General features: G+C 41.5%; 1 protein-coding gene across 1 annotated transcript; it reads right to left on the bottom strand.

Annotated features, from left to right (window-relative positions):
* Positions 1–96: 96 nt before the first annotated feature.
* LOC306786033 (uncharacterized protein) lies at positions 97–19,443 on the bottom strand (the record flags this gene model as incomplete). The annotated part of the gene is made up of 6 exons (XM_079280659.1): positions 97–1,514; positions 1,949–2,510; positions 15,261–15,371; positions 15,796–15,922; positions 18,552–18,661; positions 19,105–19,443. The coding sequence occupies 6 exons, from the start codon at positions 19,441–19,443 to the stop codon at positions 1,063–1,065; spliced, it is 1,701 nt and encodes a 566-aa protein (XP_079136785.1). The 3' UTR covers positions 97–1,062.
* Positions 19,444–19,588: the final 145 nt, after the last annotated feature.

The following is a 19,588-nucleotide window of genomic DNA, read 5'->3' as shown; positions in this document are numbered from 1 at the left end:
GACTTCCTAAACTGAAGTTGTACATAAGATTAGATCTCAGCATTTAATACTCTTTAGAGTGTACCCACAGAGCTCTTAAACCTCATAACATTTGATTTAAAATATTATTTATTTATTAGAGTACATTTTCATGACTAATTAAACCGACAGATAAATCACAGAAAACATTAATAGCACTTAAAAACCTCCTCTAATATGCTTCATGAGGACTATGTGGGTGTGGTTTGCTGATTGACAGTACTGGCAAGTTAAGCAAACTTCTACAAAACTGTTATCAGATTCTATTTCAAATGTTGCTCAACTGTGATGGCTAATGGAAGAATGCGACATCACCCTGTTTCAGCTAACTTCCACCGACGTCAATCTAGAGAAAAGGCAAGAGCCAAGAACACAAATGCAGAACTCCCTCAAGTGAAATCACATTTGTACATTTCTGTACATGAGGGGCACCATCGCTCACAGTAAGATATTTATTGGGAAAGATGTTTTTCAGAACTTGCTGACTGGCTTTATACATTGCTTCTTTCAATTATTTCTACACAATTTACATTGGAGTATATTTAAACAAGTTTGTTAAGTTTTTATAGAATGTGACAGTGAAAGTGTCTTGTCTGGAGAACTCTACCGAAAGTCTATTCCCTTTAGGCTTGACTTGTGGCAGTAAACAATTGTTAGTTTTGTCCCTTATGAGGAGCAGTGACTGGGGTGAGTTCCAATTATCTTATATTATAATTACCTTATATCCTATTAACAGTGGACTCCAATGAAAACAAATACCACTGCAGCATTACCCACTTATCTGCTGTCAATCCATGAACTCAGGATGTTCCTTCACTGTAACTAACAGTTTTTATTTTCTGTACTTCACAAAACAACAATCTTTTTACAGCCATAAGTCAAGCCAACAAGGATGAGTATTAAATAATTAAAACTACTCGTTTAGTGCACTGTTACATCTTGGTTTACAGACTGATAACAGCTTGTATTGGTCTTGGCTTGCTCAGTAGTTTTGTTATTGATCATTTCAATATACAGTACATGTAAACTAGCCTTGAGAGCATGTTATTTATTGTGATGCTCGACTATAACAAAGCTTTTTGTCAGCTGCTCCTCATCTCTGCCTGTTTCTGCTCTCACAGTATCCTCTACTTCCTGCTGTTCTGTATTGTCTCCTCCTGTACAGCTCTGGCAATCTCCTGTACTGGCGGCCAGTGTTGAGTGGTGACACACAGTGTGCTGCTTCTGCTCTTCCATCATTGCAGGATCAAACTGAGAGGATCTACTCACTGGCTTACCGAGGTTCTCCTCCTCTGCTTCTCCCTCTGTGTTTGCCTCTCTCTGTGTCTGACTCCTCTCTTTATTTGTGTTTCCCTCTTCCCTCTTGTTTTCTTCTTTTCTCTTCACTTCCTTTTTGGTCTGGCACATGCTCTCTGCCAGCTCCCTTAGCTCCTGCACCTCGTCCGTGGAGCTCAGAGAGGGAAGCTTTGGGTTGGCCGGTCTCTTATTTTGTAGGTCTGTAAAAATCAGAGTTTCATATTTATACTGCAGGTGACAGTACAGCAAGTAACAAAAGTTTAGTTTCCAAGGCAAAAATAATCAACAAATGAAACGTAAGTGCATAGAGGGAGACTCTTCTTCTTAGAAAAGAGAGTCTGTAATATTTCAACACAATGAAAATTAGGGGGGGGCAATGATAATAGACTGACATTTTGCCATACAGTTTATACTGTGGTAGCTATCCTTCGAGTATCTCTGGTTCTCTCATTTTATCCATAAACTGTTACATTATTATGAGATTATGTATCCTGTAATAGGAGGATTTTAGACTCCTCATTCATGGGATAGAAATTTGAGCTACAGCTTTTTCTGGTATTCAGTGCACAATATATTTGAAATTGTGTACAAATATTACCTGAAATTTAGTACTTTAGATGTGTGAGTGTGTTACCTGCTACCGTCTGCTGCTGTGTCCAGGCAGGAGGTTCTGCTGTGGGCTGAGCCTCTCCATGTTTCAGGCTCTGCTCTGCTTTGGCTGCAGCTCTCAGTGTGATGTGCAGAGAAATGGCCTGAGGACCCCTGAGCTCACCATCATCTCTGCTTCCATCAGTGTTGTGGCTGCTATTGGTGTCTCCTGCGGCAGGCTCACCACTGTTCATGTCATTACAACCACTGCCTCTGCAATCGTCACCAAAAACTTCATCAGCTTTGCTGCCATACTTTTTACTGCGTATAGTTGTAGCAGAGACTTTGGTGCCTTTAATACACTCTATTTTGGGAACCTCAGCAGCTTTACGGTCACCACTGTTATCATTGGTGCTAATGGTGTGAACGTCTTTACTGCTGCTGTTTGCTCGTTGATGTTTGTCTGGTAGCAGCGGACGGCCCCTAAAGGCGAGGTCAGGGTAGGTCATCTGCATCTCCATAATGGACTGGTCTATGCCAATGAGATGGCAGCATCGAGGCTTGGGCTGGGGTTTCACTGCAAGCCTGGTGTCCAAATACAGAGGTACCTGACGAAAAAAAACAAAGCTGAGTTCAGTACAGGGTGCAGTTGGTTTGTTAAGGCCGGTTATGTTTGTTATCTTGGTTCTTTAGTCTGTCATGTCAGTGTAAGAAATTTGAGCATAGAACTGTGTGTTTAGTAGTGTTGGGGTCTGACCATATGGCTTCAACATGTGCTGTGGACAAAGAGAATCAGGCCTTCACTTTTTCAAGCAAAGGTTTCATCCTGATTTGTAGTTTGATGAGAGCAACCTCTTCACACTAGGGTGTAAATTCCCCCCCCCCAAAAAACCATGGTCACCTGAATGCACCGCTGCAATCTCATTGGCCGAAGGCCAAGAGACCCCAGGACCCCTGTGGTTCAACCACTGTTCTACAAAACTGCCCGCAGATCACACCTCCAGGCTTTTTCCCTTCGACCTCGGTTGAGACAGGGAGCACACAACGCTCTCTTCGCCCTCGGACCCCCGTCCAGGCCACTGAAGATCCAGCTTTCCCAGCCAGCGCGACGCTGGCCACGAGGAAGCAACGGCCCTTCACCCCTCCTCAAACCCTGTCAGGTCACAAGCCATTTCGCTGGACGAAACAGCCGTGTTCCACGCTGAGTAAAGGCCCACTCCGCCCGCGATAACGAATCCGCTTCAGCGATCCGTTCTCCGCTTTTTGCTTTTCTTTTGGTGCACACATTCCGGCGAAGGAAAGACGACAAAGCCTCCCTCCTTCACCGACGATTCCCGGTAAGACGCACGGACCACGCCGTCAGCCGAAGTTAGATCACCCTCCCTGCAGCGAGGATAGATCACGTCTGCGTTTCGCTCCAGAGCGAGCTCACGCCACAACGGACCGAAGCCGCACCAGCAAAAGCCGTGCGACACACAGCGCCCGCTACCAGCCGCGCTGCAAGCAGCCCCCCCCCCCTTCCTGACAAGGAAAACGGACAACTTCCCCACGAACACTTCAACGTTGCAACGAAGCATCGACAAGTAAGATTCTTGGTATCTGGGCATAGCTTAGCTTAAATTAACTTAAGTTTAATTCAGGCCATTCATTTATATGTTGATATTCCCGTGTTTTTGTGTGTTTAAGTTACTGTCGCGTGATATTGAGATATTGCGCAATCATTACGGAGCAGAGAAGCGCCGTTGCATTGTGTATTAACTGTTTGACTGTTGCTTTTGGGATTATTTGATTTCATTTTTGTTCTTGCTCTATTTCCTTGAATCGATTCTGTGAGTGAAGTGTGGAAACGCGACTATCGGGCATAAGTGTCGTCAGTTCGCGAAGCGACAACGGCAACTTGTGTGAGATACGATCGGCGATCCTCATTCTCACTACAACGCGACATCGCACACGGAAACTCTGATTCCTCTCTCTCCCCTTTTATTCCTCTTCTCACGTAACACACACAGCTCCAATCTCTGCCCCTGGGGAAACCCCGTTCAAACGATCGCCTCACAACACGTGTGTGCATCGGCACACGTGATTACATACAGCAGTCTCACCGCCATTTTGTCCGAGTCACTCGACTCCGCCATCTGGTGGTAGTTTAGCTGTAGTATCTTAAGGCCCCTCCCCTTTTGGCCCGCGTCACTCGGCGCCGCCATCTTTGTAGTCTTTAGCAATAGCTGTAAGACTCCTTCCTTTTCACCCACAGACCCACACACACCCACACACACACACAGACATACACCCTCATCCATTTTATTCATTCTTTAGTTTAGGCATATTAAATTGTATGATAACGTTTGTTGGTTGCAACATTAATTGATTTGATCATCTATTATTTTGATTTAATAAACTCTGTTGTACTTTAAGGAGCAGTCGTCTGTGATTACTTGTGCATATGTATTTGATGAACCTGTATGTAGTAGCCTGTGCTCGAACTTAAAAACCTTCACTGTCACTGAATGTATAGTCATACGCAGACTATTGACATTATGAGTGACTACTAATTATGAGACTTAGTTTTATCGTTTGGTTATTGGTCCCTGTTACATACATTAATAATTCTATTGATGTCAAGAATTCAGTTTCATAAATGCTGATAACCCAAACATGCTCCCTTAGTTCCCAACAGTAGATATAACTAGAAAATGCATTTCCTGCTGAAAATGCGTTGGAATGCTGAAAGCTGAAATGAATCTCAAAAACATTGCTGAAAATAGATATCCAATTAAAGAAAAATTGCAAAAAGCTGAATAATTCAAAAAGTTGAAAGATTACAAATATGAAGTTATGTCACCCCTCTCCTGAAAGAGCTGAACATTTTGATATTCGAACGGTTTCTGTAGCTTAAAATAATTCCAGCAGTAGTGATATTTGTTGTAGTAGTAGTAGAAGTATTATTCGCAGTGGAAGTATGAGTATCATTTGAATAAGTACTAGTTGGAGCAGTAGTGATATTTGTAGTAGCAGTAGAAGTGTTCGTCGAAGTATTTGTAATTAGAAGAAGTAGTAGAAGTAGTAGTATCAGCAGTCGTACTAATAGCTGTAGTAGTATTAGTACTGGTTATTAGTACTGGTAGTAGCAGGAATAGCAGTATTAGCAGTTGTGGTATCAGTAATAATAGTAGTGGTAGTGGTAGTAATAGCAGTAGTGGTAGTAATAATATTTATGGTAGCAGTAATAGCAGTAGCAGTAGTAGTAATAGTAGCAACAGCAAAAGTTGTAGTAGTAGTGGTAATACTAGAAATATTAGCAGTAGTAGTAGTTGTCGCAGTATTAGTAAGAGCATTCATTATTTCAACAAAAAAGCCTAATTTTGAGTGAAACATTTAAATACAGTTAATCCATGAGGCTTTTATTTTGAAAGGGTGGGACTGGGTGGGGGAGGGAGGGGGAGAGGAGACATAATCATGTTTGACACATAAACAGAGGTTATTAAATGACAGGCTTCATCACAAGCAGTTCAGTTAGAATTCACTCTCTGGGGCTTTTATTTTGAAATGGGGTGTGGGGGAGAAGGGGAGAGGAGACAGAATCATAATGTTAGATAAACACAAACCGGTTATTAAATGACAGGCTCATCACAAGCATTTCAGTTAGGATTCATTCTGTGGGGCTTTTATTTTAAAAATGGCATGTGTGTGTGTGTGTGGGGGGGGGGATAGAGGAGGGGGGAAAGACCTCTAAAGATCCCTAAGACCTGAATGACTGTATGAGAGACACAGAGACACAGAGAGAGAGAGGGAGAGGAGTGTATGTGCGCGTGTGTCTGTGAGTCTGTGTGTTTATCAACATCACTAATTGGCTCAATCGCAAACACCTGTGTGCCTGAAGCCATTTCATGGAGATAAAACAGGAAAACACCTCTCAAACAAATCATCAAAACTCCCATAACCGTAGCTCCTATTGCTCCGATATTAATAATTGAGGGGAAGAATGAGTTGAAGAACAGATCCTGTAAAAATTGTGTCTGTAGTGTAAAAAATGTGGCTTAACTGGCGATCTAGAAATGGGGTACCGTGTTTTTGAAGCAAAATTTAACATTGGTCTCTATGGAGCAGAAAGTTGGTTTTCCTCTCAATTAACGGCTTCTGTGTCAAATGTGGAAATCTGTGGGATTCCACAGTAATTTTTCTACGACAAGGACAATATTAGCTACTTCTACATCCAGAAATTATGCATGAAGAGTGAAGATTGTGGACACAGTGGCAAAATACAAATGTTTTTTTCACAAGAATCTCAAGCTGCTCTTCACTCTAGCGGTGACATCACGCACTCTAAGCTGCGCAATACACACCCATTATAAAGTCAGAAAAGGGCTGAAAAATCATAAAAGTTAAATTGCTGCAGTTCAAAAAGTTTAAAAGATATCAAAAAGCTGAATCATGTTGGCAATAGTTGAGGGTTTTCTCAACATTTGAAAGTTGAAATGGTGTCTGTCGCTGAAAGTATGAGGAAGTTGAAGGATTTGAAAGTTTTTGAAGTTTTTGAAGTTTTTGAAGGATTTGAAAATCTTCTCCATAGAAACCCATTCAAAAAAAAGTTGCAAAAAGCTTAATAATTCAAAACGTTTAAAGGTTAGAAATAGAAAAAGTCATAGCAGACATGAGCTGAAGGAGCTGAACATTTTGATAGTTGAACGGTTTCTGTAGCTTAAAAAATGAAGAAGAAGAAGCGTTGCGACGAAACGGGGGACGGAAGAAATAGTGGAATAAAGAAACAGGATAACTGGAAACAGGAAACAGGATAATTGTTGGAATGCTTAACAGCATTCCAACAATAAAAATGTTCAATGATTCATATTCCATACCAGATGTCCTGGTATGGAACATACCAGGACATCTACTCCCCCTCACACCCCTTCCCTCATCCAGCACCAGTCACTTTTTATCAGCACCAGTCACTTTTTATCAGCACCAGTCACTTTTTATTCTCTGCTGCTACTTGTTTAATCCTTTATCTAGGCCCTTATGTTCTTAACTTTATTCTATTTTATTCTATTATATGTTATATGTTCATGTCTATATTACACTGTGGGACTGCGAGAAACGGCATTTCGAATTTTCTGTATGCATAACACATGTGGAAACTTTGACAATAAAGTGAACTTTGACTTGACTTGATATTTAAGAATTCATAATTAGTCATAATCATAAGTGTTTTGGAAATGCATAATTAAGATAAGCATAAAGTGTTTTAGGATTAGTAGCTAGAAGTAGAATTTGAGACATGAAGCTTTTACCAAAGTTGCAGAAGTTTAACATTCATACTGAATGTTTATCATAGAGGGATTAAACAATAACTGACAGTCATTGAATGTGTTAGTAAACTAAGGGACAGAAAGCCAGACAGACAGAATATTGGTAAAATCCAACGGACAAGCTGAGTTTGTGCCATGGGGACATCGAGAGATGGACGCACTGGAAAAGGCGCTGCAACCGCTAGCAGGAGGAGCCAATCCGTGGATCCGTCGCTTTGAAAAACTCACAGCAGCGGATAAATTGACATTGGGAGACATACGAGCCATGATGATCCGCACAGAAGGAACAGCCAGATTGAATATTTTGGAGGTAAGTACAGGCACGACCAACAGGGGGGATGAAACCCCATTTGACAACTTTCGAGGAGTTTTCTGGTCAGCAATGCGGAGAATCTGGGCCACAAAACCAAAAATGAACTCCCTTTCTGGACTGAAGATAAAACCAGAAGAAGAAACCCATCAGTATCTGAAACGAGCTGAAGAAGAGTGACAGAGGGCCACAGGGGGGAGACATGATAGCAATGAAGCCACCACTGTAGCATGGCGACACAGTGTGCAAACGGGCCTGCCTCTACCGGTACGGACAGCGCTGGGAGAAGTAGAGCAACATGAAAGATGCCATGTGGAGGGAACACCTAACTCACTACAACCAGCGACATCTAACTGAGAAGACAAAAGGACAGGAAGACATAGAGAGAATGACACGGCGGCTGCTGAAACTTCAAGTAGCAGAGGTCGACAGAGAATTAAATAGAAAATGTCAGGCCAAGAAGCAGATGACAGTAGCAGAAGCTCAGCCTCCTCCAGCAGCACCTCCCGCTCCATGTCAACAAACTCCAGCAGTACCAGCCCCCACGGTGGTGTACCATCAGCCTCCACCAAGATGCAGAGGTGGTGCATCCCACAGAGGGAGAGGTAACTATAAAGGGGGGCATGAAGGTCTTGTAAGTAGAGTGTGCTACGTATGTGGGAGAGAAGGTCATTGGGTGCGAGATTGCCCTCATAAAAGAGCAGGAGGACCGTTCAGTGCAGCACCACAACATGCTCCATTCCCACCACAACATCAGCAGTACCTACGACCAGGTCCAACAGGACCAGCTGGACCTCCACCCATGAGACATCAACAGATGCACATGCTGTCACCAGGACCATGGGGAGGTTCAGTGTATAGCCAAGATACATAGATGATTACCACGTGATCTCTTACAGCAGAGATATCGTGGTGAAGGGGGGATATGGTAAGGTGTAAAACATTGTTGTGTTGATCCACATTTAGAATAGTTTTCAGTGAAGGTGCTTCTCACATTTTTGAGATTTAATAACGTCATGATAAACCACAACTTTTGAATTTAATACAGCAAAATCCAAGTCTTCTAACTCAGTGATAGGTCCTAGCCTAGACTTGCTAACTCTAGAAATTGAGAAATATACGGGAGCTCTAACTAACATGAGCCGAGTTTTGTTTTCTCAGGTGACAAACGCAGAAGCAGCAGCTGACGAAAGGAAGCAGGCTGTCGTGTCACCAGGCAGTCTGGTGTGGATAAAAGTCCACAAGCGCAGGTGGAGTGAACCACCCTTGTTACCCTCTTTGCCAGTAATTTGAAGTCTTGCCGGGTACAGCAGAGCTGGTCGCAGGCCCAAGTTGTATAGCTCCGCCATGATGTCGCGGTAGGCCGCTCGCTGTTCCAGGACGTCGGGGCAGTAGTCCTCATAGATACGTACCGGAGTGTCCTTGTATTTGAGGTCGTTCCTTTGCTTTCGGGCTTCTCGGATCACCAGGTCGTTGGTTTGATGTCGATGAAAGCACACAATCACCGGTCTGGGTCTGTCTCCTTGCCGTGGTGTAGCTGCAAATGTGCGGTGGGCCCGGTCCAACTCTGGGGGGGCATCAAGCACTTTGTCGCCGAATATTTCCACCAGGGCATCAGAAAAGAAGTTTGTGGGTCTGGGACCCTCAATGGATTCCGGCAGCCCGATAATTCTGAGGGAGGTTGTTTTGTCGGCTTCGTCCCTCCAAGTCCATATTTTTAGCTTTGAGCTTAGCACATAGCTCTGTTAGCGTAGAGCACGATGTTTCGAGGGCCTGAAAGCGATCCTCGTTTAAGTTGGCGTTGGTCTCAAGACTTGCGATTCGCTCGCCATTTTCAGTCACTGTGGCTTGTATCACATCTAGTTTGGTTTCGAGAGATGCGAAAGCAGTTTTGAGTTCGGTAGAGAGTGCCGATGATATGGACTTGCGGTGTTCCTCCAGCAGGCTAGTCAGGTCAGACATGCTAACCTGACTAGCTTGGGGCGCCGGCTCATCTTTTTTAGCATCATCCCTCTTGTTCAATTTATTTCTGCTGGTCATGGTGCAGTTGAAGGACAGTACCTGCTTTTGCACAAGCTGTTTACTTTTTGGGTCTAAAAAGAGTGATAGTTGAAAAAGTTATGGGAGAGTGCGATGCGGCCGTCTACTCCATACCCTTCTCCAACGGAAGTCATCAAAATGTATTTTGATACAAAATACAAAATACCCCTCAAATAAATGTATCAAAATAAAATACAAAATACTGGTGCCAGAAAATGTATCAAAATACAATAAATGTATTTTGTATTTAAAATATAGGAAATGCTTTTTTATGGATTTTCCGTTTTCTCACAATTTGGTATTGCAGAGCATTCAGGTTTGGGCTATATAATATAATATAATTATATATCATGTACACAAAGCTCTGGTGAAGCCCACAAAAAGGAAGAACAGTCACAGAATGTCAGTGGAACTAAGCACATCTGTGCTTGTTGATGGTCCTTGAACATCATCTTGCTGAGACATGTTGTCCACCTGGCCAACTGTAGAATGTATGAAATAATAAAACTAAGAATACTTTCATAATATGCCTTTTAAATAAAATAAATTGGATATTTAATGTTTTTTAGGTTTTTTTAAACAAATCGACATCTACTGTCATAGCCTGGCTAACTGTGAACTATATTATCTGCCAGTAATTGATATGGCATTATGACATTCACATTGAGAAGATACAGCATAACTTGCAATACAGTGCAAGATTAGATGGTCAGATGTCTCTTGATAAGGTTATCATGAACATACAAGCTCCCAATCTCCCTCTTCCTATAGCTAGGCACTCGACTGATACGTTAACTTGCTCATTAGCATGTTAGCATCGAGGTTGATATTATAACCATCACCATATATATACAATAGGCCATGTAGCCAGACCCAGACATCAATTATTCATCAAGCTAGTTGACATCTGTCACACTCAGATACAATATTTACCTATGTTCAATTGAAATACGTTATTAAAGTCACGGTGGGGGCGAACGGGTGAACTTGTTCGGACGCGTGTTCCACAAACATTTCAATGTCCAATGCGCTGTCTTTCTTTAGATCCGTTGATCCTTTTATTTAAATACATATTGGCACCGTAACGGAATACAGGATACGTTACTTGGACACGATACCTTGACACGAGTGGTGTATAAAGTACTCAAAAGCCATACTTGAGTAAAAGTAAAGATACCTTACTGGAAAACTACTCCAGTAAAAGTAAAAAGTCACCTATTAGAATACTACTTGAGTAAAAGTCTTAAAGTATCTGATATTTATTGTACTTAAGTATCAAAAGTAATTTTCTGATATTAAATGTACATCATAACCTGAACATTAAATGAACATCATAACCTGTTCATTGAAAGTAAAAGTACAAGTAAATGCTGTTGATAAAAAAGCAAAGTGTCAGAATTTTGAGAATTCTGAAGTTTATTCATTTAAGTGCTGTGGCACCATGACCAAGGACATGGAGCTGTGTTGAACATAATTGGGTTGGCTGTGATCCATCCAGGAGCAACAATGTTCAACATAATATATTGTACATAAGTATACTTTTGCATCTACTATGAACTTATCATCATAATTCTCCGAAAAGCAATATGACACTATGAAAGAGTTGTAACAGTGCGTTTATAAGTCTGCTCATTAGACTAGAGGATGTAGAGGACCAATGCATAATATTATGTTCAGCAAAACATATCCACTTGATGCATCAGGTCAGTGTTTTGAGAAAGGACACCTGCCTTGTAAACTCCTATGGGCCTGATTGAACACAATAGGCAAAGGTTTTTGCTCAAGCTGAATCTGCAATTGGGCGACTGCTACCATCATAACTCCATCTGATCATCCACAACATGACTCAAATATCAAAACATGATCCATACTAAAGCAGCACCAAAAGTAACAACCCAGTCATTACTTGAAACTGAAAAATGTCCTGTTCATCTTCAAAAGAAGTTGGTTTTCAAAATTGCGAGAATTCAGTCTTGGGCTGAAGACTAGTCCTGCGATGCTAAATAGCCTTTCACAGGCCGCTGAGGCAGGTAGAGGTGTGTTCAGCGTCACAGACAGCTTGCACACAGCTGCGAAGGATTTCCCTAATGCTAACGCTAACACTAATGCTAATGCTGCGGTCTCTCGGCTCCCGTCAATCCTATGGTGTGGTGGCTAGCTATAGCTAACGTTAGCCAACTAGTGCTGCACAACTGTCAACACTTCCTCAGCTCACTAACTTGCTAGCGATCCACTGATGTTGGTCATCGTCACCACCGTAGTTTGTTGCGGGACTAGCAGGTGCTTCCATTTCTGCTTCCGTCATGAAATCAGTCATCGTAGAGTGGAATTCTACTCAGGTAGCTAGCTATAGCATGTAGCATCATGGGCATCACTGGGAATCAAAACACCGCGGCTTTGAGAGCACTTGTTTGCAATTGTGCATTAACGTGATTAACCAATGATTTAACTTGCTGCTAGGACCACTGATTCACCAAACCTGCTTGCTTGCAGTCTGTGTTCCAACACAGTCCCCGACGCTGCTCTCATGATTCATTTTTTTCTAAAGATCGATTTGATTTTGTAGCGAGTAACGAAGGTTTCAGGGGAAATGTATCAGTTTTCTTTGCAAAATGTAGTGAAGTAAAAGTAAAAGTCAACAGAAATATAAGTAGTAAAGTAAAGTACAGATACCCAAAAAACTACTTAAGTACACTATACACCACTGCATATATGCACATTTAAGTTAATGTGCCACCCACTGTTCAATGTCACAACTGCATGCGTTTCCCTCAAAGACAAAATAAAACAACAAAACTACATTATGGCTCCAACATACGTATTTCAAATACAAGTAATAGAAATACTGCCCATCTCTATATACGTGAGTAGGAACCATAAAAAAACTCGTGCACTCATCCCCATCATTAAAAGCTGTTTCCTCTGTTTTATACATCCAAAAACTGAATGCATCTAGCAGTGTTTCCTTTCTCAAGTAAAATGTGAGGTAAATTTGGTAAAATGTTATCAAATTTCAAAACATGTCAAATCATGTATTTAATGACACTGTTGTTTTTAAAACCACTTAAAATGTTACTGATAGCACCTTTAAATATAATTTGTTTACATTCCATTATTTTGTTCAACTAGTTTTTAAAACTTTGGAAAATAATTTGAATATGTTTTCTATCTAAATCATGAACCTGAATCATAATGGACTAAAGTTTAAAGTTAAAGCTGTCTAGTTCTTCTCATTGTGTGCTGCTCTGTTGAAATGAAAGTAACATGATTTGGAAAAGAGCTGCTCCATTAAAGTTCTCATAGCTCTCCGGTCCCACTCATTTTCCATCAGCTTCTTTTCTTTCTTTATTTATTTTCTTTATTTATGTCCCCATTCTCACAGTGGTGGGCCATCAGGGCCAGCAAAGCCTTCTCTGCTGGCCTAAACAGAATCACAAAATTATAGCTATTTTATAATTAAATAATTTTTCACAAACATGCATTATAATTTTTTTTCCCATTTGCTTATTTTTTCATTGCACAGCTACTGTCTTCCTCTGTTGCTCTGCTTCCAGTGCAGCTTGTTTTAAATAGAGCTTTTATCCAATCAGATTTCACCCTTATTTATCTAGGTAAGAAGAGAGGCCCGGTGCCCTCTAGGTAGACTTTGCAGATTAAAGTAAATGGAAACGATATTGTTGATTGTCATAGTGTTCAGCCAATCAGATTTTTAGTTTGACATGTTGGGCGTATTTTTTGACATGTCAAAGCTACCGAGGTAGTCTACAAGTACGTCAGCATTAACGTGCAGCTCAGCAAAAACGTGCGCCAATATTGGGCAGTGGGCTAGCGTGACTATTGTAACACTGAAGCTAGCTAGCAGAAGTTAGTATTAGCAGTAAGAGTTCAAGTTGAAAGATATGTAGTTATGACATTGACATGACATTTTTAGCATTTTTCTTGGTGTAGATTCTTTCTTTTTTTACCTAGCTTTGTTTTTTTAACACTCAAAGGAGGAGGAGAAATGGATTTGGTGGCGGAGTTAGTGGCGCCTTTCTGGAGAAGGACATTTCAGGAAAAAATGGACATCGTAAGAAAGGGTCGGCCAACCCCACAGCTAGCAGCCCTGACCCAGCCAGGAAAAGGATTTGTATGAACGGTATTTCTGGCTAACAGCGCCAGAGAAGCGTTGCACATTTTATGGCTCGGAATGCGTTTCATTCGCATCTGAGCATCTTGGTGTTTGGAGCTACGCTACGCTAACCTGAGGTGGCTAACCAAGGCAGCAACACGACATCATAGCACGACAGGACACTTACAAGCTACGGTGCTTTTGAAAACTTTTGCTGAGACCCGAGTGGATCTATAACTCAATGAACAAGTTTGCAGGAGGACCTCTGGCTGGAACTGAACCGCACCGATGTACTGTACAACCGCAGTATTAAACTCTTTGTTACCAAAGAAAGGAGGATGGACTTTGTCTTTAAGTGAACAGCAGCTTTGGTAAGTAAAGTGCTTTTGTTTTTTTACATCTGCAGTAGCTTTACTACTGTGTTAATTTGTCTGTGTGTCATTTTTATGACATGGTTAATATTGTTCCCTCTGATGTGAAAAATATTTGAATGGCTCGTCATATACGTATTGTACATGTGACTGGTTCTTGTGAGTTTGTTCTTGTCATTGTGTTAATTACATTGATTTTGACTATGCATTGTCCGTTAATGACGAAGCATTCCCTCATGCGCGGGGTTAGGGTCCGGACATTTGATTCTCTGTTTGGGGTTTTGTTTTCTTTTACAAAGCAAGAATTATGGTCTGGAGAAATGTGGCTTGTGTGGCGATTGCTTTAGCCCTGTTTGAATCAGTAGGGAACAGCTAAACGCTGCGGGGCGAGTTTGTAGTGCGAGTGCTGCTGTTGTTTTCCTGCTAAGCTAGTTTAGTATAGTGTGCCTCCCAGAACACATGCGCCTCACCAGAGTACAAATTTGTGGTTCCGGGGTGGGAGTGTCAGACAGCATGTTGCCGGGTTGAGCGTAGTCCACCGAAAACATATTTCCCACAATTTAAGCTTCTGCATTTTCCAAATGCAATAGTATTATTCAAACGTATTGTTCGGTTTGTAAGCCTCGTACCAAACGATTTAATACAAATACGTGTGTTGTTACACCCCTATAAACAAATAATAACCCTGTCACAGTTCAGCTCCACACCCTCCTCACTCTACTTGTCAGTCACTCCCTCCTCATCAGTCTAACTCCCTTCACCTGTTCACTCACCTGCCTCTGATCAGTAATCAAGCCCCTAGACTCCTGCATCCCAGACACATTTGCCAGATTGTTCTTCGGTTTTCTATGCCAGACTCTCCAGCACGCTCTCACGGACTGATCTCCCGTTACCGACCCTGCCTGCCCCTGTTCTACCTGCCTTGCCTGACTCCCGGTAAACCCACCAGCCTTCTGATCCTGATCCTGATTAACTCTGCCTGCTGTTATTGAAGTTTGTAAAAAAAGACAAATATCCCTGGAATCCTGTGTGTTGCATTTGGGTCCATATACAACCGGTTACAAACCCGTAGCTGTGGCGTCATACTGAGGTTATTAGGAGGTGGTTCAACTGTAGTAGGACAGCACTGAAGGCCCAGGTATAAAATGCACGGCCCGCCACTGCATTCTCAACACAGTCAACCAGACTTCTGCACTTTGCCCTTCCTCTTTTATAGATACCTCTTCCATCTTCTTGTTCTCCTCTTCCTTTTGTGCTATTATTGTCTTCTTCTCTGTCGGTTCATCCAGTTTTGTAGACCCCATTCTCCTCTGGAGAACCTCCAGAAATTCCTGTAGTGTAAGGTTACAGCACATGAAAGCCATGAAATGACACTGATCTACTGTAAACCCTATCCTATGGCTGCCATTAATTTACAGGTGTTGGGTGGAGGAGTGGTAGATAGATAGGGAAATTTGTTTGTTACAAGCAGCAAAGATATACTTCAGCAAACGAAGTAACAGAGTAAAAATATTAAGTATGAAAAATGCACAATATATACAATAAAATAACAGAGTAGAACATATTAGATACTCAGTATCACTATCAGTATGTTTATTTTCCATGCTAATGAGATACACTGACAATGTGTGTGTTTATGTATCCCCAAATGTGTGATCTAAGTGTTTCTTTTTTTAAATTCATTCCTTTTCTAAAACTTAACTTATGTCTTTAAAAGGCAAATATTTAACATGGTTGGATGATTTGTGATCATACCTGTGGTCCCAGCTGATCCTTCTCCAAGATCTTCAGGAGGTGGTCACATTCCACCCTGGCCAGCAGCAGTTCGAAGCCCAGTAGCATGGCCCTGTCTGGGTTAGCATCCTCACTGAGTCTGTAGTCACTGAAATACATCAAGCAGTTTAGAGGACAACTAAAGAGAACAAGACAAAAGGTGATTGATGAGAAGAGCGGACCAAATGCTAATTCACAAATGACAGAACCTGGCCTGAATCCATCATGTTGGTAACTTTCCCCATTTGCTTCAAGATTCACTCCCTGATTTAGTTGGTACAACCCCAAATCCCCCAGTTTCCAAATGTTATGTGTACATTTAAGATCAAATGTGATTGAAAGCATTTACAAGCATATAGGGGTTACTTGTGGTTCCTAGAGTCTCAAAAAGTAAGATGGGAGCCAGAACCTTCAGCTATTACGCTCTTCTTCTGTGAAACCAGCTTCCAGTTTCAGTCTGGGGGACAGACACACTTAACACATTTCAGAGTAGGCTTCAGACTTTCCTCTTTGATAACGCTTATAGTTACGGCTGGCTCAGGTTTGCCTTAGTCCAGCCCCTAGATATGCTGCTATAGGCTTAGACTGCTGTGGGACTTCCTAGGATACACTGAGCTCCTCTCTCCTCTTCTCTCTCTCATGTCCCATGAATAAACATTCCTAACTTTGCTTCTTCCCCGGAGTCTTTGTACTTTCTCGCCTCACAGGTTCCGATGGATCGTCGTTATATCTGGACCGTGGTCCTGGCTGACACCCACTGACTACTACTAATAATGATAGTAGCATTATTATTTGTAGTCACGTTGCTATTACTATTGCTGATACCATTGCTGCTTTTATTATCATTATTATTCTACTATATCCACTGCTGCTGTTATTATTAGTAATTGTAATTTTTCCATCATTATTCTGCTTATTACTGAAATTATATTAATATGCATTGAATGTGTTGTAACTCTGTTATGTTGTTCATTCTGTACACATGACATCTATTGCACCTTTGTCCATCCTGATAGAGGGATCCCTCCTTTGTTTCTCCCGTTAAAGTTTCTTCCTTTTTTTTCCCTGTTAAATGTTTTTTGGGGGAGTTTGTCCTGTCAGGGTCCCAGGACAGAAGATGTCATATGTGTACAGATTGTAAAGCCTTGAGGCAAATTTGTGATTTTGGGCAATACAAAATAAATTGAATTGAATTACAAAATTAGAACTAGAAAATTTCGCAAGAAATTTTGACAGTGTGGTTTCTACTGCCCGAAGACGTCGCAATATACACGCCAATATTACCGGTAGTGTCATTGAGGTTCAATTGAGATATCGCTTCTCTCTTTTCTGCATTTTTGATTCATACTCTTGGATTGAATCTCGTATTTGTGATGGACAGTCTACAAATCGCTCCCATCATTTCTGTATTGGAGATATACATCTTTGTTTGAGAAGCCTTTGGAGATATATACCTTTGTTTGAGACGCATACCTTTGGAAATGATTTCTGTATTTGAGATATATACCTTTGGAAATTACATTTCTGTATTTGTGATGGAAAGACTTGTACTTAACATGAACCTCATTCTGAGCTTCATGTTCAGATACAGTTACTCCATGGGGCTTTTATTTTGAAAGGGTGGGACTGGGGTGGTGAGAGAGGGGGAGAGGAGACACAATCATAGTGCTTGACATACATACACAGAGGTTATTAAATGGCAGGCTGAGTTCTAACTGGAATGCTTGTGTTGAATCACAAGCATTCCAGTTAGAACTCAGCCTGTGGGGCTTTTATTTTGAAAGGGTGGGGCTGGGTGAGAGAGGGGGAGAGGAGACATAATCATAATGTTTGACACATATACACAGATGTTATTAAATGACAGGCTTCATCACAAGTATTCCAGTTAGAATTCACTCTGTGGGGCAGGAGACAGAATCATAATGTGACTGAAGTAACTGAATACCTCCAAGTCATGTGTGTGACTTTTATCTAAGAGAAGCTGAGCCCCCCCCCCCCCCCCCCCCCCATTTCTGACATCATAAATGGCTGTCCATGAACAAAATTCTCAATTTGAACAAAGTGATTCAGTGTATTAAATTAGTTTGTTGTTGTTGTTTTTATTAATAAATATGACTCATCGATTTCGACAACAGGGTCGTCCTTCAATCAGAGGATTGGCGGTTCGATCCCCGGCTCTGCTAGTTGCATGTCGAAGGTGCCCCTGCCATCAGTGTGTGAATGGGTGAATGATGACAAGTAGTGTGAAAGCGCTTTGAGTGGTGGTCGGAAAGACTAGAAAAGTGCTGTACAAGTACAGTCCATTTACATTTACTTTTACTGTACAGCATTCTGGAGTTAGTGGTAATGTTCGGATCACAGGAGTCAGACAATCATACGAAGCCACCACTGGAATCTAATTCGCTGAATAGTATACCAATGATAATAGTGTAGCCTGATCGTTATCTGTAACTGCGAAGAAATACGCCTAGCAGAATGTGGCCTACTAAGTGGCCTATGAGTGAGGAAAATGTATTTATAAACAGACTTTTGTGTAAATGATCCAGTAAGTGTGTTATTATAATTCAAGTTTTATATGTGCAAATCTAAGCTAAAGTGCAGGCCTAATTCACTGTTTACAAGTGTATGTGTGTATGGTGGATGTTTCTCCTGGCAGGGAGACACCCTAGCCATTGTATTGCTTGATGTCTAAACCATTTGTCACTCTCGTTCTGGTTCTTATTGTCCTTGTTCCCTACCTTTGTGGAGTATCAGTATGGGGCAGGTAGCCAATAGAGCCCAGGACTGACTGAATGGTAGAACTGCTGAGAACTGGCAGGAGACAGTAAATAAATGGACCTGTAAACGTCTGAAAGAGACACAGAGAAAAATAAATACATTTATATTATGTATCTATTTATTATTAAATAAAGAAACAGTAATTTATTAAGGATCGTTAAAATGTGGTCATTAAAGATTTGTGACCAAGATATGTAGAGAGTGGAACATTTTACAGTAATTTCATAATCGTCAATGCTCTGTGGTGGACAACTCATGCCATGGAGACACTAGCTGTGTCCCAATTCAATACGAAGCACTAATTTAAGGCAGGTTTGAGTTTGTATTCAGTTTGTGTACACACTGAAAATGTGTCAAAATTAAGTAACTTCATCATTTAATCCGATACAATGCTTACATGTTGAGTATTCCTCAATTCACGTTGAATTACCCCGAGACACGGGGTGATTCAAGTTACCTGAAAGGCAGTGGCTGAAGAAAAACAAACGAAAGAAAGAAAAAGAAGAACGCCACCTTAAGTGTCTTGATCTCTTTCTTCCAGGGTTGAACGAATAGATTGACGCAGATAGTTTCCAGCAGTTCGGTGGCTTTAATGAAAGCGTTCAGATATTTCCTTCCGTATGTGCTCTGTGATATACAATCCTGCCTTACAGCCTGGTAGAATGGAAACACGGTGTAAGTCTCTCTGGGCTCTGGCTCCCTCAGCAGATACTGAGCCGCCTTCTTCAGCAGCGAGGCATCGCAGCACGGCCGAACCTCTGGACATGGCTGAAGGTAATGGTTCACATAATCTTCATAAACCTCCTGCCGGGAAACCTCCGCCTGTTCTTCTGTTCTGTGACCGTCCTTCATGACTGCCACACCGTCAGACCAGGCCTAGAACATAAAAGGAGGAAGTAATTACCCTAAAATAACCTTACGAGGAAGTGAAAGTGAGAGCAGCTTTTCTCTCATGGCGTATGTGCAAATAGTATAAACGTTTTTCTTAACAGGTATT

The sequence above is a fragment of the Melanostigma gelatinosum genome (genome assembly GCF_949748355.1).
Source record: "Melanostigma gelatinosum genome assembly, chromosome: 12".
In the NCBI taxonomy this organism is placed as follows: domain Eukaryota; kingdom Metazoa; phylum Chordata; class Actinopteri; order Perciformes; family Zoarcidae; genus Melanostigma; species Melanostigma gelatinosum.
This window is presented reverse-complemented; position numbering and strand designations above follow the sequence as displayed.